Source organism: Bufo bufo, chromosome 6, assembly GCF_905171765.1.
Source record: "Bufo bufo chromosome 6, aBufBuf1.1, whole genome shotgun sequence".
NCBI lineage: Eukaryota > Metazoa > Chordata > Amphibia > Anura > Bufonidae > Bufo > Bufo bufo.
The window spans coordinates 403,485,007-403,509,686 of NC_053394.1; the positions used below are offsets into that span (position 1 = coordinate 403,485,007).

Here is a 24,680-nt window from a genome sequence, read left to right on the forward strand (position 1 = left end):
GAGAGATATCCCAGTCCTCTTCTTCTACAGGATGGTTCAGAAGAACATCGCAATGTCCCACAGGATGATCAGGTAGATGGAGATAAGGTCTCATGAAATGTTACCTTTGATCTAGTCATTTTTGGCTGTCATTCTAATTACTCATCTTCTCTGGTTATAAAAAAAAACTTCCACACGAATTCTCCAACCATCAGATGGCTTTTACAATATTTGTTTCACAGCTTGTGAATCCGGGTGAAGATCTGAACATTATATATGTTACAGAGACATATGTGAGGGGTGATGAGCAGAGTATAGAGGACATTCCTACAGATAACTGCCCAGGTGAGTAGTAAAAACTTAATAAAGCAGATTCTACATATTCCCTGGATCAAATAATTAGATGTTAATTTTGTAAGCGCTGTGTTCTGTCAGTTTTTTCAGCTGAAATACAAGTTGAAGATTGATGAAAATGTGATAACTTTATACTGTAACATAGTAAAACATACTAAGTTACGTAAGTTGTGTTTTTTGCGCTATAAGACGCACCTAGGTTTTAGAGGAGGAAAATAAGAAAATATATATTTTTATCAGACCTCAGATCAGAGCCCTAATGTAAATATGCCACCCATTCAGACCTCATATCAGAGTCCCAATGTGCATAAGAACCCCCTCCCCCCCTCCATTCAGACCTCATATAAGTCCACAGTGCAGACAAAAAAAATAACTGCTTACCACTCCTGCTCTGGACCCTGCCACTGCTCCTGACATCCATGATTTTTCTGCTGTGCCCTGATGCCGCACAGCCTGAGGTCACAGCGCGACATCCTCACGCTGTCCGCAGTCACAGCACGGCGAACAACCGAGGAACACCAGGAGAGTACAGTTGAGTACAGAACCCGGGGAGCGTTGCATTCACTGCTTCCCAGCAATCCTGTACTAATGAGTGCTTCCATAATAAAAGTGATGATTATTATTCACCCTATAAGATGCCCTGACATTTTGCCCCCACTTTGGGGATAAAAAAGTGCGTCTTATAGGGTGAAAAATATGTCCGTTTGTGAGTGTGAGATATTTGGCTATGGGAAAACATATAATGGCCGTTGGTAACAAACGGTCTGTTTAGGAAAAAAAACTGCGCTATCATTGTTTTTATATTTTAAAATTAAAGGGGTTGTCCGGGTTCAGAGGCGAACCTGGACATATCCCCGTTTTCACCCAGGCAGGCTCTCTGACTTGAGCATGCTCCAGTGCTCTCCCTTGCCCTGCGCTGGACCTCGCAGTTTTACAGGCTAGGGCAATGCGAAAGCCTGCCCATCAGTGCCGGTGACATCACCAGGCTCACTGCTGGACATAAGCATCCGTCTAGCTTGCACTATGGAGAGCCCGGTACGTCCCCAGACTTTGCCCTGGGCGATTCAGTGCAGGGCAAGGGAGAGCATCAAAGCATGAAATACTCTGATGCTCATTTCAGGGGGGCTGCCTGGGTGAAAATATGGGTATGACCGGGTTTCACTCTGAACCCGTACAACGTCTTTTAGAAAGCAGTCTTAAATTATACTTTTGGGGAGCAGCAACAGGTTTCTTCCTATGTTAACGGAAAAAAATACAGAAACATGAAAACAGGACATGGAAGGAGATGTGCAGCTGTGTATGGGTAGTAGTAGCTTCAGCAGTAGTACGTGATAGACAGGCAGACAACAACCTCTTTGGGCCAGTGATAAATAGCCAGTACCCACTATTAGTAATGGCAGGTCTATTCATCAGCATCAGCTGGAAGTGTATGAAAATCATCACAAATCCATGATTTATTTTCCCTATCTTTTGATCTGTGAAATGGTAGAGACCATTTTGAGTGGTTTCTGCAGGAATGATCCCAAATGCCTAAGGAATTGCTGGAAACAAAAGCTTTTGGAAATTTGTAGTGAATTTGATTTGTGCTGAACTGACTCATTCATTTCTACTGCAATTATGGCTTTTTATATAAAAGGGAGAGTCTAATGGCAGAGCCATCGTCACGGCAAGCTAAACAGTTAAAATAAAAGAAGGCCCATCTCTCAACACTGGCTGTATCCTGCCTGCTATCTATACAGAAGTCAAGATTTTTTTTACCCAAAGAAATAATCAAGAGCACTTTGCTTTTTGTAATTAAAGGGGTTATCCAACATGTAAAACATCTCCCCCAATGCCCGGGCCCCTCATGTAGATGGTACTTACCCAGCTCCCCGGCACCCGCAATGCTTATTCCCGTCGGCCTGCTATTGGCTTCCCCCCTTCGCCGGATGTTTTGATCTGTGCGGCGGTCATGCGGGAAGCAGGAGCTACACGGGTACTGGAGAATGGAGTAAGTACCATCTATATGAGGGGCCCAGGCAGTGGGGGGATGTTTTACAATGATTACATTGTTTGAAAAAAAAACATTGAGGAGTTTCCCCAGTGGTCATTGAATGCTTGCTGTGGTTTCCGATGTCCAGTATCACTCATGTCTTGTGGAAGACACTGCTGCAGATCTTTTGCATCCCGTTTCTAAGATCTCCCAGTGCCCCATATTTGTGATGACAATAATAATTAGCCAAACTAGCATCTGCAATTTTTGGTGATGTTTCTTATATAAATTGTTTAGGCAAGGCCAGGAGTAGATTATAAAAGACAATGAAGTATAAAGCACTTTTTCTAGTCCTAGCCTCAGCTAAAAATAATTTAAAAAAATTGAAAACTACACATGCTAACCAAGCCTTACATTTGCTCCAAAGCTATAATTTCTTCATGCCTGACCATTGTGACCGTCCTCTCTACATGTAGCCATCAAGAACTGTGTGAGACGGCCACCACTTAATAGCACTAATTCATAGTTCTCGTTATGCTTTTCCGCTAAGAATTTTATTAAAATGTGTAGGCACATTGAAACCTATGAAGATGCTGACTTCAACATAGAACAACCTTGTGACCTAACGTCATGATGTTCTACTTTGCTTTGAGGTCTACTGATGGCTTGTGATCTGTTTTCCCATCACATAGTGAGTTAATAATTGTATTTTGCAAAAAGCCTTGCAATTTGTGTACACATATCTATATACAGAAAAGTTATAAAATATCAATATAATGTTAATGTCCTAATATTAATAAAATGTGTCTTCTTCTGTGCAGATGACCCTACCAAGAGCCCAGAGGGACATCTGATGGCTTCATATTTCAAAGTAAATAATCATGGCATAACAGAAGATACATATAAAGAGCATTTCATTATATCAGATAGACCCTCCATCCCTCTATCACAGAAGAAAAGTCGCACAAGGGGTGCTAAACATCAAAGAGGTCACAAAGTGAGAAAGCCATTTTCATGTTCAGAATGTGGGAAAATGTTTAGTGTTAAATCAGCTCTTGTTATACATCAAAGAATTCACACAGGGGAGAAACCGTTTTCATGTTCAGAATGTGGGAAATGCTTTATCCAGAAATCGGTTCTCATTAAACATCAAAGAACTCACACAGGGGAGAAACCATTTTCATGTTCACAATGTGGGAAATGTTTTATAAATCAATATAATCTTGCTGAGCATCAGAGAAGTCACACAGGGGTGAAGCCATTTTCATGTTCAGAATGTGGGAAGCATTTTAGTGTTAAATCAGCTCTTGTTATGCATCATAGAATTCACACAGGGGAGAAGCCATTTTCATGTTCAGAATGTGGGAAATGTTTTATCCAGAAATCAGATCTTGTTAAACACCAGAGAATTCACACAGGGGAGAAACCATTTTCATGTTCAGAATGTGAGGAACGTTTTAACCAGAAAGTACATCTTGTTAAACACCAGAGAATACACACAGGGGAGAAGCCTTTTTTATGTTCAGAATGTGGGGAATATTTTAGCGTCAAATCAGCTTTTATTATACATCATAGAATTCACACAGGGGAGAAGCCATTTTCATGTTCAGAATGTGGGAAATGTTGTAACCAGAAAACACATCTTGTTAAACACCAGAAAATTCACACAGGGGAAAAGCCATTTTCATGTTCAGAATGTGGGAAACATTTTAGTCATAAATCAGATCTTGTTAGACATAAAAAAATTCACACAGGGGAGAAGCCATTTTCATGTTCTGACTGTGGGAGACATTTTTGTCATAAATCACATCTTATTAGACATGAGAGAACTCATACAGGGGAAAAGCCATTTTCATGTTCAAAATGTGGGAAATGTTTTAACCAAAAAGCATATCTTGTTAAACATGAGAGAATTCACACAGAGGAGAAGCCATTTCCATGTTTAGAATGTGGAAAATGTTTCATGGATAAATATAAGCTTGCTAGCCATGAGAGAAGTCACACAGGTGAGAAGCCATTTTCATGTTCAGAATGTGGGGAATATTTTAGTGTTAAATCAGCTTTAGTTATACATCAGAGAACTCACACAGGGGAGAAGCCTTTTTCATGTTCAGAATGTGGGAAATGTTTCATAGATAAATATAATCTTGCTAAACATCACAGAATTCACACAGGGGAGAAACCATTTTCATGTTCAGAATGTGGGAAATGTTTTAACCGGAAATCAGCTCTTGTTATGCATCAAAAAATTCACACAGGGGAGAAGCCATTTTCCTGTACAGAATGTGGGAAAAGTTTCATAGATAAATATAAGCTTGCTAAACATAAGAGAATTCACGCAAGAGAAAAGTCATTTTTATGCTAAGAATGTGAGAAATGTTTTACCCACAAATCCCATCATCTTGCACATCAAAAGCTCATCAAAACTCCTCAGGGAAGCAGCCATTTTCTTTAATTTTATTAACAAATTCTACATATTTTATACGCGTGGAAAAACATTAAATTATGATTACTGTATGGAAGGGTTAAAGGGCATCTATCACCACATACCTGCATAGTAATCAAAATCACTTTTTCTGATATCCGCTTGCCTGCTGATTTAAACACACTTTCCACCATCTTGATTAGTGTTCCCATTCCAAATTCCTGCTTTTATTTTATGCAAATGACCTGTTAGGTGCAACAAATGCCTCGACGTTGCACCTCCTAGCACCTAAAGCTCCGCTCCATTTAGCTTTTGGACACCCCTCACCAAGCTTCCAGGGCCAGTAATCTCACCTGGGGATGTGTTCTTGCACATGCACTGATACTGAATCAGTGCATGCGCAGTACAGCCCTAATGCTTGCCACAGATACTTAGTACAGATGTCATTAGCTTTGACAAGCATCAGGGCTGAACTGCGCATGCACTGATTCCCGAGCTGAGGGGTGCAGCCAACAGCCAAAGAGAGTGGAGCTTTAGTTGATACAAGGAGGAATGGCGATGCCCTTGTTGCTCCAAGCAGGTCATTTGCATAAAGTAAAAGCAGGAATGTCTCTGTAATGAGGCCACTGATTGAGATAGAGGAAAGTATGTTTAAAACGGCAGGCAAGCGCACATTTGAAAAGTCATTTGATTACTATGCAGGTACGTGGTGGTTAATTGATCTCTAATTTTGGCTATTTTAGTTTCTACCACTTCTAGCTTAGATGGCAGCTTCAAAACGACATACCAGATGAGCATTGGTGTGTAATGAGAGCTTACCAACATCTGTTTCTTTACTTTGTATGATATAACTGTAAATATTTTATTCACTTAGCATTGTTTAAGCCTATGTATTCATGTAGCCCAGAATCCACAGTAAAGAAAAAATACTAAATATATGCAATAACCACTAAATGTCTTTTCTTCAAGACTTTGTTTAAGACTCCAGATAACACACCGATGTATCAACCATGCACATACAATATTTCACAGTAAGAGAGTTGTCCAGAGAATTTATTTTTTTAAATGGCTTAGCATTGTAAACATAAATTAAATCAAACAATACTAACCTCACTGCTCCCCACTTCTATTCTGAAGCTGATCACTCCCTGCCATTCTCTGTTTGCTGCAGGAGTGATGCTTTCCCAACTCCTGACTCTATGACCCCTGCAGCCAATCACAACCAAAAACTGAGTTAATGCCCACTATTTCTGTATCACCTGATATTATCACCTGATAAATAGACTTACAGTACAACACATGAGGTTGATCATAGATCTTACAGTGCACAGACTTCAATTACCCTATATTTTGAACTCCTGGGATAACCTTACTTGGCAAAGCTGATATGGAAGGAGTAAGAATTATATTCTAAACCCAATGCATCTAAATATTTAAGAACAAATTCCTATGTGTATAAAGGACACCCATCTGGTAAAAGTGTTGGCTTCTGGGGTCGCAAAGTCAAAGCTAATTGGGCAAAAAAGCGGGACTGGCAAAGCCCTCAACCAACCACTGACCTCTTTCCCCAGCTGATCCATCTTAGGCTACTTTCACACTAGCGTTCGGGGCTCCGCTTGTGAGTTCCGTTTGAAGGGGCTCACAAGCGGCCCCGAACGGATCCGTCCAGCCCTAATGCATTCTGAATGGATGCGGATCCGCTCAGAATGCATCAGTCTGGCTCCGTTTGGCCTCCGCTCCGCTCAACAGGCGGACACCTGAACGCAGCTTGCAGCGTTCAGGTGTCCGCCTGGCCGTGCGGAGGCAAACGGATCCGTCCAGACTTACAATGTAAGTCAATGGGGACGGATCCGTTTGAAGTTGACACAGTATGGCTCAATTTTCAAACGGATCCGTCTCCCATTGACTTTCAATGTAAAGTCAAAACGGATCCGTTGCATTATCACGGATCCGTTTTTGTTCATGGTAATGCAAACGGATCCGTTCTGAACGGATCTAAGCGTTTGCATTATAGGTGCGGATCCGTCTGGGCACATACCAGACGGATCCGACCTAAACGCAGGTGTGAAAGTAGCCTTAGATCTACTGAAATGACATTTCACTTTTTACAATAAATTGCCAACTTCTAGTACCTCCAAGACTGATTGCCTCCATAATGCAAGAGAGAAAGACTAATGAAGTAACAGCAATTAAAATTGAGACATATACCACAGAGAAATATCCACCTAATTACAATAGTGAAAAAACAAAACTGTCTAATGACCCTCACTGAAATCCCTTCCTAGTCTAAGGCTTTTGTATCTTCAACATCACCTAACTCCTTAAAACAATACGAAATACTTCAGTTAGTCTTCAACCCATACCTCTCCATACATCTCATAGATGTTTCCAGTAAAATAGAGCAAACGTTCCTTCCTACTTCCAATGTTCTCATCTGCTTCCATGATGCTTACCTTTCACTTGTGTACCATTGAGATTGCAACTTCCTCCACTGTTTCCTATCCCAACAGAGATTGCAACTTCCTCCACTGTTTCTTCCGCAGCCCTGTGACCTACAATAATGCTTTCCTCAGCCAGCTGGTTTAGCCTGTGGAATTCCTTTGCATATCCTTTCCATTTCCTTTGAATTAATCTCTATACCATAAAAATGAATGCCATTTATAGGTCCCTCTGTTTATTCTGCGGTAAAGGAATACAAAAATTTCTACTGTCCACCCACGGTACTACTCCTTGCAGGTTAGAATAAGCCATCAACTGGAGGATCTCCAAAAGTGCTGGAGGAAATAATTATGCACAAGTTATGAAAACCAACTGTAAACCATTTTTCTAACAGTCTTCCTATTTAAATACTCCATTTCCCTCTTTTACCTAATCTTTTTTTCTTCCATGGGTACCTCTTAGTCATAGCATTCACACTTGTATCTGCAATCTGTATCTCTTCTTATTCACATGAATACTGCCTGTCCTCACCTCTGCCTGTTTCCTGGCTATAGTATCACCTGACCCTCGGTGATTCACACTGATGTCTCTGTCCCCCATGGGACAACTGTCAATCACACCAAGACTATTCCAAAAGGTACCAGTCTGATGGCTCCCCTGCAGCGAAGACTAAATGCCTGTATAGAGGTTAAAGGGTAAAACCAGGGGACCTAAGGATAATGCCCTTGGATCTAGCCCAAAGTCAAACTGATTGGTTGGCATAGTGGTTTCACTCCCACTGCCCAAAAGAGTAAGCACAGGCCATGGAAACCCAGATAGTTCTACCAGTGGTATTCCAAGAACTTGCTCAACGGCATGACTGCCAGGAGAAATTAATGTCCTATATGCACAACATTTCAACCTGCCCAAATGCTCTGACCAATTCTGCAATGGTACCACAACCAGCAGCTGGGGAACTAATTCGACCTTCTCAAGTTAAACCTACAGGAGCATTTGGATTATACAGACTAAGATTGCATTAGACCCGCTCGCACGTGTTGTGACTCAAAGCGCTAAATTTTTCAATTGGTCATTGACCACTGGTTGTCTCTAGGTTGACACGTGCTACTGGATTACCAATGTTAAAAATTAACGTTTATTATATACCCATAAAACATATAGCTAACACTCACACATTAAAATTATCAGTGGTGCCTGCCCTATTGCACTAGTCTCTTGTATAATTATACTAATAGGCCACTGGGGGGCACTGGAGCTCTTTTCCTTAGTGATTTCTACTGTCTGAATTTAACAGTTGTCACAGTTATTTATATTGCGCACTGTTAGTCTCACAGTGCGCTCCTTTTAAATACGAGCGTCCTCCCTGTGCACTAAGTACTAACATCCATGTCATACACAATTGCTCGGCATAGCACTCACTGCCTAAAATCACATTTAACACACTCTGCCCCCCGACATGTTTCACCAAGCTCCCTTGGCGTCTTCAGGGGAATGGAGCTTGAAGGGAGCTTGGCGAAACATGTCGGGGGGCAGAGTGTGTTAAATGTGATTTTAGGCAGTGAGTGCTATGCCGAGCAATTGTGTATGACATGGATGTTAGTACTTAGTGCACAGGGAGGACGCTCGTATTTAAAAGGAGCGCACTGTGAGACTAACAGTGCTCAATATAAATAACTGTGACAACTGTTAAATTCAGACAGTAGAAATCACTAAGGAAAAGAGCTCCAGTGCCCCCCAGTGGCCTATTAGTATAATTATACAAGAGACTAGTGCAATAGGGCAGGCACCACTGATAATTTTAATGTGTGAGTTCTAGCTAAATGTTTTATGGGTATATAATAAAAGTTAATTTTTAACATTGGTAATCCAGTAGCACGTGTCAACCTAGAGACAACCAGTGGTCAATGACCAATTGAAAAATTTTAGTTTTTGGATTATACAGATCACAACCGCTACGCTATGACGGTGACCCCAAAGTGTGTTGTCGTTTCATCAACCAGTGTATCATCTATTTTGCACCTGCGTGTACCTCTTCTGTGACCTCATCGCTACTGCAACTTTGTCAGGGCAACCTCACAGTTGGTCAATAAATCATTCATTGGTCACTGAGGGGCCTTAAGATGGCCATATAACCAGTGATGGCCATCACTGCTTATAACGTAAACTCCACTGCAGAACTGCTACTAGCTGCCTGTCAGTCACATGATGGCACATCATATATAGAACAATATATTTATACATAGTCATTAGGTCTCCCATTAATCATCTTTTTTCTAAACTAAATAACCCAATTTTGATAATTTTTCTGGGTTCTGTAGTCCACCTTTTCCATTATAACTTTGTTCACTTGCCTTTGAACCCGCTCAATGTCTACTATGTCTTTCTTGTGCACTGGCAGTAAAACTTGTGGTGCAGTCATAAGCCTGAGTTTATCAGTAGGGTTGAGCGAACTTTGTGTTTCAAGTTAGGCGTACAAGGTTCGAGATATCTAAGAATTCCGTTAAGGATTCCGCTACCAGGGACCAAAACTTATATCGTCCGCGGAATCCACAACATAATTCTTAGATAACCCGAACCTTGTACGCCAAACTTGAAACACAAAGTTCGCTCATCCGTACTTATCAGTAAAAAAGGAACCTACCTCCCCTAGCTGATTCAGCCTGTAAGCCTTTGCAGACTCGAATATGTGAAAATCTAAGAGTTCCAGACGAATCACTGCCCTAATACTGTCCACTATGACAACTGACCTGATTTGAGGTCCTAACTTGGAGGTGTAATCAAACATGAGGTGGAATGCTTTAAAGCCCTCTTCAGTCTTGAAGAGGTTTCCTTTCTTGACCTGGTTCTACAGAGTGAAAAAGCTCTAGAAGCAAGACGTAGCTAGGTCTTGGTGGACCGCTGTGGTGGTAGAGTCCTAGGTTGTGTCTTCTCACAGCATCTGGCATGCCTGAAAAGTTTTCTCTGCTCAGGCAGGGTGAGTGCATGGACTGAGAGTAGTAGGGGAAGAAGTGGCCTGCTTAACTTGAACAAATTTATACCTTGACCCAAATTAATATCAATATTTGCAACACATGCCCTTGTAATCTTCTACTTGGACTACTGCAACATCCTCCTTTTGCAGTCTCCTATCTAGCACTCTTGCATCCCTCCAATGTTTCCTCAACTCTGCTGCCCAGTTAATCCACCTTTCCCCTTGTTTCTCCTCTGCCGCTCCTTACTGCCAAACTCTTTACTGGCTTCCCGATACCCAAAGAATTCAATTCAAGATACTAACAACTACATATAGAGCTTTCCACAACATTTACATCTCTGACCTGCTTTCCAGATACATCCCCAAACATAATCTCGGACCCTCACAAGACCTTCTTCTTTGGTCTCCTCTCATCTGTTCCTCACACAGTCACCTTAAAGATGTCTCACGTACGTCTCCCATGCTCTGGAACTCACTACCCCAGCACATCAGACTCCAACATCCAAACCTTCAAAAGCAACCTGAAAACCCACCACAAAACATGCTATAGATAAGTAATGATAATACAACTCACTATTTGGTATATTCATACTGTCTTCGTTATTCTTCATACAGATACATTTTACCAGCAGGAATACAATAGTATAGATACCGTTGTGGTCTCCATAGGTATCATTGTGTCTGAGACAAAAGGTTTCTTATAGCTAAAAAAGTTTGCTTTCAATATGGCTTTTATGCCCCTCCCACATGCCTTCAGATTGGAGCTAGGAGCTTCCAAATTTGATCTGTGGAGAAATTAGCGACACCTGCTGCTTCCTCGATTTGCATAAACTTGTCCTTTTTGGTGTTGCAATTTCAGTGATGAGGAGTGTTTTTCTTTTCTATTTATACTTGTGACCTCCAACTTTTTCATGGTCCATAAATGTGCACACTTGGAGAACATTCACTAAGGTCAATGCTCTTTTTTGCTGGTCTACTTTGCATAAAAATTCTAGTGTAAAGGTATTTATATAGTTTTATGGTTTTTGCCAAAATGAATTAATGTGTTTGGCACCTTCCCCTTTTTTTCTGCTCAAAAATCAAAATCACTAAGCAGAGCTGTATCCATATTTATTTTAAGAAAGCACCATTTTTATGAGCAAATTAATGTTCTAAATTAAGTATACCAAGAGTTGCTGTGGATGATAGCCAACAATTAGGCCGAATTAGTAAATGTGTCACAATCTGAATACTCATTTTTTAATATAAACTCTAAGCAGAATTGTTAACACTACATGATGTCCCACAGGGTTCGCTAGTTTTTGACCAATTCTTCTACTTTCTATGAACTGAGTCAACAGTTCATACAATTAAAGATGAGCAAATTTCTTAATTTGTTTCTATTGATTCGGTCATCATATTCAGCTCCCTTTTAATTGGAGCAGCAGCACAGTATAAAACATGATCAACATGGCAGAAGACGTGTGGTTTTGTAGGGGTAGTAGTAGCGGCAGCAGCAGTACAGTATGGAAAGTGATGAACAACACAGGAGATGTGCAGCTGTGTAAGGGTAGTAGTAGCGGCAGGAGCAGTACCCTATAGAATATGATGGACAGGCAGGGGCATCATTCAGTTAATCATTAAACCTAAAAAATTACAGGTGGTAGCGCTTCATACTGAAAAGATTTAGTTCCTGGTCCTCTCAAGTCTGTCTCATCCTCCCTTCCTGGGACGTCCGTGGCTTCATATTCATGGACTTGTTCTTTACTAGAGGTCCGGAGAGGTGCTTATTTGGGGACAGTCCTGTCTTGGGAGGTGTATTTCTTCTGCTCAGCTGGCGTAGTCGCCTCAGGTACCACCCAATCTCCAAACTATCATGCTTATGTGAAAGTCTTTGACAAGAAAGAGGCTGAGATGCTACCTTCTCACAGGCTGTATGACTGCCCTATTGACTTGGTTCCGGGTTCCTCGCCTCCTTGTAGGTGCATCTATACCTTGTCACCAGCAGAGACTCAGTCTATGTCCGAGTATATCAAGGAGATCCTCGACAGAAGATTGCTCTTTGTGAAGAAGAAAGATGGCTCCGTACATCCATGCATCGACTACAGGGGTCTTAACAAGATCACAGTAAAAAAATAAGTACCCTCTTCTTCTTATTCCTGAATTGTTTGAGCACCTCAGGGGAGCTCAAATATTCTCCAAATTTGACCTACGTGGGGCCTACAACCTGATCAGGATTTGTCTGGGGGATGAGTGGAAGACTGCCTTTAGCACTCTCGATGGTCATTACGAATATCTGGTGATGCCCTTTGGGCTAAGCAATGCCCCTGCAGTGTTCAAAGATTCATAAACGACATCTTCAGAGACTTGCTCTATTCCTGTGTTGTGGTGTACCTAGATGATATGTTTGTTTTTTCTCCAGATTTGGCTACTCACCGGAGGCAGGTTTGTCAGGTTCTTCAACGGCTAAGAGAAAATCATCTGTACACCAATGGGGTCATTTATCAAACTGGTGTAAAGTGGAACTGGCTTAGTTGACCATAGAAACCAATCAGATTCCACCTTTCCTTTTCCAAAGGAGCTGTCAAAAATGAAAGGTGGAATCTGATTAGTTGCTATGGACAACTAAGCCAGTTCTACTTTACACCAGTATGCTAAATGACCCCACAAGCTCGAGAAATGTATCTTTGAGCAGTCTTCACTTTCATTCCTAGGATACATAATATCTGTAATTGCCCTGCAGATGGATCCCGAGAGGCTGCCAGCTATTTTAAAGTGGCCTCGTCCTTCTGGTTTAAAAACAAGCCAGAGCTTCCTGGGATTCGCCAACTACTTTGGGCAGTTCGTACCCGCTTCTCGTACTTGACAGCTCCCATCTCTACCTTGACCCACAAAAGAGCAAATCCCAAGAATTGGACAGCTGAGGCTAAATTAAAGCAGGCCTTCTGTGCGGCTCCGGTTCTGGATTGAAGGATAAAACTTACCAGGAAAGGTTAAAGGACCTTAATATGTATAGCTTGGAAGAAAGAAGAGACAGAGGGGATATGATAGAAACTTTTAAATACATAAAGGGAATCAACTCGGTAAAGGAGGAGAGCATATTTAAAAGAAGAAAAACTACCACAAGAGGACACAGTTTTAAATTAGAGGGGCAAAGGTTTAAAAGTAATATAAGGAAGTATTACTTTACTGAGAGAGTAGTGGATGCATGGAATAGCCTTCCTGCAGAAGTGGTAGCTGCAAATACAGTGAAGGAGTTTAAGCATGCATGGGATAGGCATAAGGCTATCCTTCATATAAGATAGGGCCAGGGACTATTCATAGGATTCAGATATATTGGGCAGACTAGATGGGCCAAATGGTTCTTATCTGCCGACACATTCTATGTTTCTATGTTTCCATCGTCCTGATGCTAACAAGTAATTCTATCTTGAGGTGGATGCATCGTCTCTTGGAGGTCCTTTCACAAAAAGCTTCCTCGGGTAAGATAGTGAACTATGGATTCTTCTCCAGGGCCTTCTCTGCTCCTGAGCGCAACTACTCGATTAGGGACAGAGAGTTGTTAGCCATCAAAATGGCACTGGGAGAATGGTACAGTATTACCTTCTGAAGGGAGCATCTCCTCCTATGGTAATCTACACCGTCCACAATAATCTGACCAGGTGATCCTTATTCTTCGCCCGTTTTGACTTCGTTCTTCATTTCCGTGCCACAGAGAAAAATATCAAAGCAGATGCTCGCTCAAGGTCCTTTGATGCTATCGACTGGAAGGAAGAGCACAAGTTGTCTGAGATTCCACCCGGAAAGACTTTTGTTGTGCAGACCCTCAGAAAGCAAGTTTTACTTTGGGGTCATTCCACAAAAATTGTAGCTCACACCGGACAATGAAAGACCTTCAAGTTCTTTGCCCAACTGTATTGGTGGCCATTAATACGGCAAGAAGAAGAAAAAAACGGATGGCAGACAGGCCCAAGTAATTTAGTACAAAATGTATTTGCCAAGAATCTAAAATTTAAAAAAAAAGCGTCGCATTAGCACCAGAATATTTTCTATAACTATGGCATTATTGTACGTTATTTGTGTTTGCAGAATGCTGTTACATAGTGTTTTTCTTTCTTCGTGTTTCTAGCCATGGCGGCGTGCACCTGCTGGGATGTGCTGACGGACAACCTTTTTTTGCAGTTTGTACTGGAGATGTGACTGACCCCAGTTAGTCTTGCACCCCTAACTAGCCTCTCTGCCCCATAGGCTGATTTTAATTAGTATAAGTATAAATCTGTAGCCTGCTCTCATTGCATTCACTGGAAGCAGTCTGGCACCAGGAGAGGTATGGAGTGGGCTCAGCATGCACGTTGGTACCTGCATTCCCTGGATTTAATGGAGGACTTTATGGCACCAAAAATGGTAAAAAGCAGAGTGGACCCAGCATGCATGTGGGACCTGCACTCCCTGAATTTTATGGTGGCCATTATGGCACATAACAGGTAGGATTTAGTGTTAGGTTCCCGTCTTATAGAGATCGCCTTGATGTTTGGCAGACGGGCCCAAATGGTTTTGTACAAAATATATTTGCCAAGAATCTCAAATTTAGAAAATAAGTGTAGCATTAGAACTAGAATATTTTCTAGAATTATGGCATTATTGTACTTTATTTGTGTTTGCAGAGTGCTGTTGCATCGTGTTTTTTTTTCTTCGTGTTTCCAGCCATGGCATCGTGCACCTGCGCATTGGGATATGCTGACTTTTTTTGCATTCTATGGCAAGATATCAAAAAGTTTGTCGCTGCCTGTCTGTCATGTGCACAGAATACAACCTCCAACCACCGTCCACCAGGCTTCTTACTTTTTGAGGCTATGGATTTTATTACTGATCTACCCTTGTCCTCTGGGTGTTCTGTGATTTGGGTTGTGGTAGATAGTTTTTCCAAAATAGCGCACTTCTGCCCTCTGCCTAATCTTGTTTCTGCTCCTCAGCAGATATATTTGAACACATTTTGGCCTCCATGGTTTTCCTCATCGTATTATGTCAGATAGAGGTGTGCAGTTCAAATCTAAGTTCTGAAGAGCTCCCTGTAAGCTATTGAATGTCTGGACTTCACTTTGGCTTATCCTCCTCAGTCTAATGGCCAAGTGGTCAATCAAATCCTGACCAATTTTTTACGACACTTCACCAACCTCCATGATGATGACTGGGCCGAGCCATTACCTTGGGCTGAGTTTTCGTATAATAACCATGTCAGCGAGTCTTCCAAGAAGTCACCACTTTTTTGTTGTTTACATTCAACAACCCATTCCCGGTGTCGTCTACTTCTGGTATCCCTGCAGCATATACAACTTCAAGACAGTTCTCTAAAATATGGGAGGAGACCAGGGCAGCTCTGAAAGAGGCTTCTGTGCGCATGAAAGAGGCTACTGATAAAAGACGAAGAGATTCTCCTAAGTTCCGTCCTAGTGATAAAGTGTGGCTTGCCTCCAAATATATCAGGCACAAAATACCTTCTTACAAATTGGGTCCACGCTTCATCGGTCCATTTAAGATCCTCGAACAAATTTATGACGTTTACTGCAAGCTTAAGCTGCCTTCCACGTCTCCCTGCTAAAACATGTCATCCTGAATTGTTTCTTCAAGAAATCAGTTTCAGCTCCTGTTGCGGTCAGTGAAGAGAATGTCTATGAGGTGAAAGGTATTCTGGGGATGAAGAGGTAGAACCCTGTTTCTTGTGGTTTGGAAGGAGTTCGGCCCTGAGGAAAGAATTTGGGAAGCAAGAAAGAACATCAATGCCCCTCTTTTTATGATTTTTTTTTTTTTTTGGTCTAGGGCCAGGCCTGAGGAGAGGGGGTGTAAGCCCAGCACTCTGTGCCTGCGCTGCTGCCCCTTTTACATGGGCATGGCTCCCTCACTCCCTCCTGCTGCTATACTGCGTGCTGACAAGTGCGGGCAGAAGGTAGCTTAAACTGTTGTATCTGGGCTCCATGCAGGAATTTCCTTCCTGCTTAGAGTCCTGTCCTGTTAGGATGTGCACGGGTTTGTCTCTCCTTTTGTGAGGCAGCACGTACACGCCCTCCATCTCCCCAGTCAATGGCTGGGTAGCAGGATGTATTTAAAGGTGCTTCCTGCCCCAGGAATGTGCCTGAGCAATTATGGTCAGGCCAGTCTAGTTCCTTGTGTGAAGGTGTTTGGAAGTTTCTGCTTTACGGTGTACCGGACCCTGTTTCTCAATTAAAAAGACTTTGCTTGATTGCCGCCTTCTTCTGACCTTCGACTTCGATTACAGACTTTGCTTGGTCGCTGCCTGTTCCTGACTATGTCTTTCCCTTCGGTATCTCTGATCCTAAGGTCAGCTGCCACTGACCTGGGGACTGCTTTGAAGTGGTACCTGGTAACTACCCTAATGGCCCAAGCCTATCTATCCTCACCATCAGATGCTCTAGTGAAGATCAGGTAATTAGCGGTCAGTGACGCAGTGGGTCCATACCCGCTTGCATAACACCATAGAGCAGTGAATGAGCAGAGAACAGAAAGGGCCTTCATGGTCAGATATGCCGTCGACAGGTGTCTTCTCAGCAAAAGCTGTAGCAAGCTGAGTACAGAGCATATCCTGGGAATACACTTTCGGAAGCATGGAAAAAATCCCCTATTTTAGTTTTACAGTGAGGGTCTAAAAGCATGGCTACTCAATCAGGGCCGGTGCTTCCATTAAGGCAAGGGGGGCAATTGCCCCTGGGCCCCCAATTCCTAGGGGCCCCCGCCGGCTCGCAACTAAATATATTTTCGTGGGCCGCGTCCCCCGTGGCGGCAAGTGGGGGCAGCGGCGGCAGGGAATAGGGAGATGAGCGCTTCCATTGTGGAAGCGCTCATCTCCATAGTCATCTGTATCGCCGTCCTCAGGACAGCGATACAGATGGCTGTGCAGCAGGAGAGGGAGAGGTGTGTCCCTCCTCTGATAGGCTGCCAGCCTAGTGCCAGCAGCCTGAACCGTACAGCGCAGGACACAGGCCAGAAGAGCCCTGCATTGCATCGCTGACATGGAGTTATGTATAAGTGTTTTTTTGTTGTTTTTTTGTGTACAATAATGTCGGCTACTGATATGAGGGGGGGGGGGGCACTGGCTACTGGCACATGATGGTGGGGGGGGGGCTCTGGCTACTGGCACATGATAGGGGGCTCTGGCTACTGGCACATGATAGGGGGGGCTCTGGCTACTGGCACATGATAGGGGGGCTCTGGCTACTGGCACATTATGGGGGGCTCTGGCTACTGGCACATGATAGTGGGGGCTCTGGCTACTGGCACACTATAGGAGGGGCTCTGGCTACTGGCACATTATAGGGGGGGCTATGGCTATTGGCACATGATAGGGGGGCCTATGGCTACTGGCACATTATAGGGGGGCTCTGGCTACTGGCACATTATAGGGGGGGCTTTCGCTACTGGCACATGATATGGGGGGGCTCTGGCTACTGGCACATTATAGGAGGGGCTCTGGCTACTGGCACATTATAGGAGGGCCTATGGCTACTGGCACATGATGTGGGGGCTCTTGTTACTGTCACATGATATGGGGGGGCTCTTGTTACTGGCACAAGATAGTGGGGGGGCTCTTATTACTGGCACATGATTGGGGGCATCTATGGGGGCACTTCTTACTGGCACATTATTGGTGGGCACTATAGGGGCATCTACTGAGGCCACAAAGAAGGGGTATTTTATATGGGGGGCTCTGTACAGTAGCATTTTATACTGTGATACATTATGGTGGGTACTATGGGGAAGGGGGAGAGGAGTACTATGGGGTCATCTATGGGGGCACTAAGAAAGGGTATTTTATACTTGCAAATTATGGGGGACACTGAGGGCATCTACTGGGGCACTATATATGGGGCATTTTATACTGGTACATTATGGGGGGCACTAGGAGGGAGGAGGGAGAGGAGCACTATAGGGGAATTTACTAAGGGCACTATATAGGGGTATTTTATACTGGGACATTATGGGGGCACTATTTGGAACATTAGCTCAACTGGGGGCATTAAAAGGGGGTATCTTTTGCACTGTCACATTATAAGGAGTATTATTTCTACTGGGGGGGGGGGGGATTATGGTGGGCTTTATTACTCCCCCATGGTATGACCCCCAAGTAGCAGCACCAAGTAGCAGCACCGGCCTCTCCCTGCTCTGTGACCCCTCTGCCCCTTCTTCAAATCCGAATTATGAAATCTTTCTCATTAGGATAAAACCCGCGGTCAAAGTGTTGAAGTGGCGTCCGAGATCCCCAAGGGCCAAGTCAAGTAACTGTAAGTTTTCATATGAAATATATTTGTTATACACATATAGCCTACACTGTGCCCCACAATGTACAGTATACCGCTACACTGTGCCCCACAATATACAGTATACCTCTACACTGTGCCCCACAATATACAGTATACCTCTACACTGTGCCCCACAATATACAGTATACCTCTACACTGTGCCCCACAATATACAGTATACCGCTACACTGTGCCCCACAATATACAATATACCGCTACACTGTGCCCCACAATATATAGTATACCTCTACACTGTGCCCCACAATATACAGTATACCTCTACACTGTGCCCCACAATATACAGTATACCGCTACACTGTGCCCCACAATATACAGTATACCGCTACACTGTGCCCCACAATATACAGTATACCTCTACACTGTGCCCCACAATATACAGTATACCGCTACACTGTGCCCCACAATATACAGTATACCTCTACACTGTGCCCCACAATATACAGTATACCTCTACACTGTGCCACACAATATACAGTATACCTCTACACTGTGCCCCACAATATACAGTATACTGCTACACTGTGCCCCACAATATACAGTATACCTCTACACTGTGCCCCACAATATACAAACCGGATTCCAAAAAAGTTGGGACACTAAACAAATTGTGAATAAAAACTGAATGCAATGATGTGGAGATGGCAAATGTCAATATTTTATTTGTAATAGAACGTAGATGACAGATCAAACGTTTAATCCGAGTAAATGTATCATTTTAAAGGAAAAATACGTTGATTCCAATTTTCACCTTGTCAACAAATCCCAAAAAGGTTGGGACAAGTAGCAATAAGAGGCTGGAAAAAGTAAATTTGAGCATAACGAAGAGCTGGAAGACCAATTAACACTAATTAGGTCAATTGGCAACATGATTGGGTATAAAAAGAGCTTCTCAGAGTGGCAGTGTCTCTCAGAAGCCAAGATGGGTAGAGGATCACCATTTCCCACAATGTTGCGCAGAAAGATAGTGGAGCAATATCAGAAAGGTGTTACCCAGCGAAAAATTGCAAAGACTTTGCATCTATCATCATCAACTGTGCATAACATCATCCGAAGATTCAGAGAATCTGGAACAATCTCTGTGCGTAAGGGACAAGGCCGTAAAACCATACTGGATGCCCGTGATCTCCGGGCCCTTAAACGACACTGCACCACAAACAGGAATGCTACTGTAAAGGAAATCACAGAATGGGCTCAGGAATACTTCCAGAAACCATTGTCAGTGAACACAATCCACCGTGCCATCCACCGTTGCCAGCTGAAACTCTACAGTGCAAAGAAGAAGCCATTTCTAAGCAAGATCCACAAGCTCAGGCGTTTTCACTGGGCCAGGGATCATTTAAAATGGAGTGTGGCAAAATGGAAGACTGTTCTGTGGTCAGACGAGTCACGATTCGAAGTTCTTTTTGGAAATCTGGGACGCCATGTCATCCGGACCAAAGAGGACAAGGACAACCCAAGTTGTTATCAACGCTCAGTTCAGAAGCCTGCATCTCTGATGGTATGGGGTTGCATGAGTGCGTGTGGCATGGGCAGCTTGCATGTCTGGAAAGGCACCATCAATGCAGAAAAATATATTCAGGTTCTAGAACAACATCTGCAGTCCAGATCTTTCACCTATAGAGAACATTTGGCGCATCATAAAGAGGAAGGTGCAACAAAGAAGGCCCAAGACGATTGAACAGTTAGAGGCCTGTATTAGACAAGAATGGGAGAGCATTCCTATTTCTAAACTTTAGAAACTGGTCTCCTCGGTCCCCAGACGTCTGTTGAGTGTTGTAAGAAGAAGGGGAGATGCCACACAGTGGTGAAAATGGCCTTGTCCCAACTTTTTGGGTATTTGTTGACACCATGAAATTCTGATTCAACATATTTTTCCCTTAAAATGGTACATTTTCTCAGTTTAAACTTTTGTTCCGTGATTTATGTTCTATTCTGAATAAAATATTAGAAGTTGGCACCTCCACATCATTGCATTCAGTTTTTATTCACGATTTGTATAGTGTCCCAACTTTTTGGGAATCCGGTTTGTACAATATACCTCTGCACTGTGCCACACAATATACAGTATACCTCTACACTGTGCCACACAATATACAGTATACCTCTACACTGTGCCACACAATATACAGTATACCTCTACACTGTGCCCCACAATATACAGTATACCTCTACACTGTGCCCCACAATATACAGTATACCTCTACACTGTGCCCCACAATATACAGTATACCTCTACACTGTGCCCCACAATATACAGTATACCTCTACACTGTGCCACACAATATACAGTATACCGCTACACTGTGCCAAACAATATACAGTATACCTCTACACTGTGCCCCACAATATACAGTATACCTCTACACTGTGCCCCACAATATACAGTATACCTCTACACTGTGCCACACAATATACAGTATACCTCTACACTGTGCCACACAATATACAGTATACCTCTACACTGTGCCCCACAATATACAGTATACCTCTACACTGTGCCCCACAATATACAATATACCTCTACACTGTGCCACACAATATACAGTATACCTCTACACTGTGCCCCACAATATACAGTATACCACTACACTGTGCCCCACAATATACAGTATACCTCTACACTGTCCCCCACAATATACAGTATACCTCTACACTGTGCCCCACAATATACAGTATACCGCTACACTGTGCCCCACAATATACAGTATACCGCTACACTGTGCCCCACAATATACAGTATACCGCTACACTGTGCCACACAATATACAGTATACCGCTACACTGTGCCACACAATATACAGTATACCTCTACACTGTGCCACACAATATACAGTATACCTCTACACTGTGCCACACAATATACAGTATACCCCTACACTGTGCCACACAATATACAGTATACCTCTACACTGTGCCACACAATATACAGTATACCTCTACACTGTGCCACACAATATACAGTATACCTCTACACTGTGCCACACAATATACAGTATACCTCTACACTGTGCCAAACAATATACAGTATACCTCTACACTGTGCCACACAATATACAGTATACCTCTACACTGTGCCACACAATATACAGTATACCTCTACACTGTGCCACACAATATACAGTATACCGCTACACTGTGCCACACAATATACAGTATACCGCTACACTGTGCCCCACAATATACAGTATACCTCTACACTGTGCCACACAATATACAGTATACCTCTACACTGTGCCACACAATATACAGTATACCTCTACACTGTGCCCCACAATATACCTCTACACTGTGCCCCACAATATACAGTATACCTCTACACTGTGCCACACAATATACAGTATACCACTACACTGTGCCACACAATATACAGTATACCTCTACACTGTGCCCCACAATATACAGTATACCTCTACACTGTGCACCACAATATACAGTATACCGCTACACTGTGCCCCACAATATACAGTATACCTCTACACTGTGCTCCACAATATACAGTATACCTCTACACTGTGCCCCACAATATACAGTATACCTCTACACTGTGCCCCACAATATACAGTATACCTCTACACTGTGCCACACAATATACAGTATACCTTTACACTGTGCCACACAATGTACAGTATACCTCTGCACTGTGCCACACAATATACAGTATACCTCTGCACTGTGCCACACAATATACAGTATACCTCTGCACTGTGCCCCACAATATACAGTATACCTCTACACTGTGCCCCACAATATACAGTATACCTCTACACTGTGCCCCACAATATACAGTATACCTCTACACTGTGCCACACAATATACAGTATACCGCTACACTGTGCCAAACAATATACAGTATACCTCTACACTGTGCCCCACAATATACAGTATACCTCTACACTGTGCCCCACAATATACAGTATACCTCTACACTGTGCCACACAATATACAGTATACCTCTACACTGTGCCACACAATATACAGTATACCTCTACACTGTGCCCCACAATATACAGTATACCTCTACACTGTGCCCCACAATATACAATATACCTCTACACTGTGCCACACAATATACAGTATACCTCTACACTGTGCCCCACAATATACAGTATACCACTACACTGTGCCCCACAATATACAGTATACCTCTACACTGTGCCCCACAATATACAGTATACCGCTACACTGTGCCCCACAATATACAGTATACCTCTACACTGTGCCCCACAATATACAGTATACCGCTACACTGTGCCCCACAATATACAGTATACCGCTACACTGTGCCCCACAATATACAGTATACCGCTACACTGTGCCACACAATATACAGTATACCGCTACACTGTGCCACACAATATACAGTATACCTCTACACTGTGCCACACAATATACAGTATACCTCTACACTGTGCCACACAATATACAGTATACCCCTACACTGTGCCACACAATATACAGTATACCTCTACACTGTGCCACACAATATACAGTATACCTCTACACTGTGCCACACAATATACAGTATACCTCTACACTGTGCCACACAATATACAGTATACCTCTACACTGTGCCAAACAATATACAGTATACCTCTACACTGTGCCACACAATATACAGTATACCTCTACACTGTGCCACACAATATACAGTATACCTCTACACTGTGCCACACAATATACAGTATACCGCTACACTGTGCCACACAATATACAGTATACCGCTACACTGTGCCCCACAATATACAATATACCTCTACACTGTGCCACACAATATACAGTATACCTCTACACTGTGCCACACAATATACAGTATACCTCTACACTGTGCCCCACAATATACCTCTACACTGTGCCCCACAATATACAGTATACCTCTACACTGTGCCACACAATATACAGTATACCACTACACTGTGCCACACAATATACAGTATACCTCTACACTGTGCCCCACAATATACAGTATACCTCTACACTGTGCACCACAATATACAGTATACCGCTACACTGTGCCCCACAATATACAGTATACCTCTACACTGTGCTCCACAATATACAGTATACCTCTACACTGTGCCCCACAATATACAGTATACCTCTACACTGTGCCACACAATATACAGTATACCTCTACACTGTGCCACACAATATACAGTATACCTTTACACTGTGCCATACAATGTACAGTATACCTCTACACTGTGCCACACAATATACAGTATACCGCTACACTGTGCCACACAATGTACAGTATCTCTACACTGTGCCACACAATATACAGTATACCTCTACACTGTGCCACACAATATACAGTATACCTCTACACTGTGCCCCACAATATACAGTATACCTCTACACTGTGCCACACAATATACAGTATACCTCTACACTGTGCCCCACAATGTACAGTATACCGCTACACTGTGCCACACAATATACAGTATACCTCTATACTGTGCCCCACAATGTACAGTATACCTCTACACTGTGCCACACAATATACAGTATACCTCTACACTGTGCCCCACAATGTACAGTATACCGCTACACTGTGCCACACAATATCCAGTTTCTTCTGTATGAACGTCCACAAATTAAATTGTTTATTGTTTTTCTCCCCATTTCACCTAGAACCGGCCCTGTACTCAATAGTTACATCTTTGCTTGCTGCTAACGATATGACTGTCAGTACATAAGCAACTAAGCACTCAGTCTTCACCCCACACTGTCGCCATGCTTTTGGACCACCCTGTAGTTACATACACAGCACTGCTACATGGACATGACATACAGACATAGAGCTACATTCACATTCTAAATCATTATATGTACATAACACATCGCACTCTTCTCCATGCACATTATAGAAACAGGCCTCTATCAGGCTGGGTTCAGACTGCGCTTTACCTCCCGCTAGGCTTTCCTTCAGGGGAATACAAAACAATATTCAGATGTATACGGCGTCAGATCCATTCACTTCAATGGGGCAAATGGGGTCTAAAGGATTTGTATTTCTGTTGTATTCGACTTTCTGTTCACTTAAAGGGAACCTGTCACCAAAAAAACACTTACTAAGCTGTTAATAGTACCTTATAGCGCTGCATAGTAGTTTCCTAATGCACTTTTTCATCGTTTAGCCGCATCTAGCCTCCTTCAATGTTTTATTCAGCCGCTGCCCCATGCTTCAAGTCAGGTTTTAAGTCAAGGGGGCAGCGGCCTAGGCGTCTC

General features: G+C 42.9%; 3 protein-coding genes across 8 annotated transcripts in view; 1 reads left to right on the forward strand and 2 right to left on the reverse strand.

Moving 5' to 3' along the window:
• Nucleotides 1-5,753, forward strand: part of LOC121004456 (oocyte zinc finger protein XlCOF6-like) — a 224,383-nt gene extending 218,630 nt beyond the window's left edge. Inside the window, exon 5 of the mRNA XM_040436679.1 lies at nt 3,308-5,753. Within this exon, the coding sequence (XP_040292613.1) occupies nt 3,308-4,670 (1,363 nt within the window). The 3' untranslated portion in view covers nt 4,671-5,753. The remainder of the gene's footprint in view (nt 1-3,307) is intronic.
• The window catches only part of LOC121004457 (oocyte zinc finger protein XlCOF6-like), a 1,031,731-nt gene that overhangs the window by 402,137 nt on the left and 604,914 nt on the right, over nt 1-24,680 (reverse strand). The gene's annotated exons all lie outside the window — the stretch shown is intronic.
• Nucleotides 1-24,680, reverse strand: part of LOC121004526 (gastrula zinc finger protein XlCGF66.1-like) — an 818,554-nt gene that overhangs the window by 116,056 nt on the left and 677,818 nt on the right. The gene's annotated exons all lie outside the window — the stretch shown is intronic.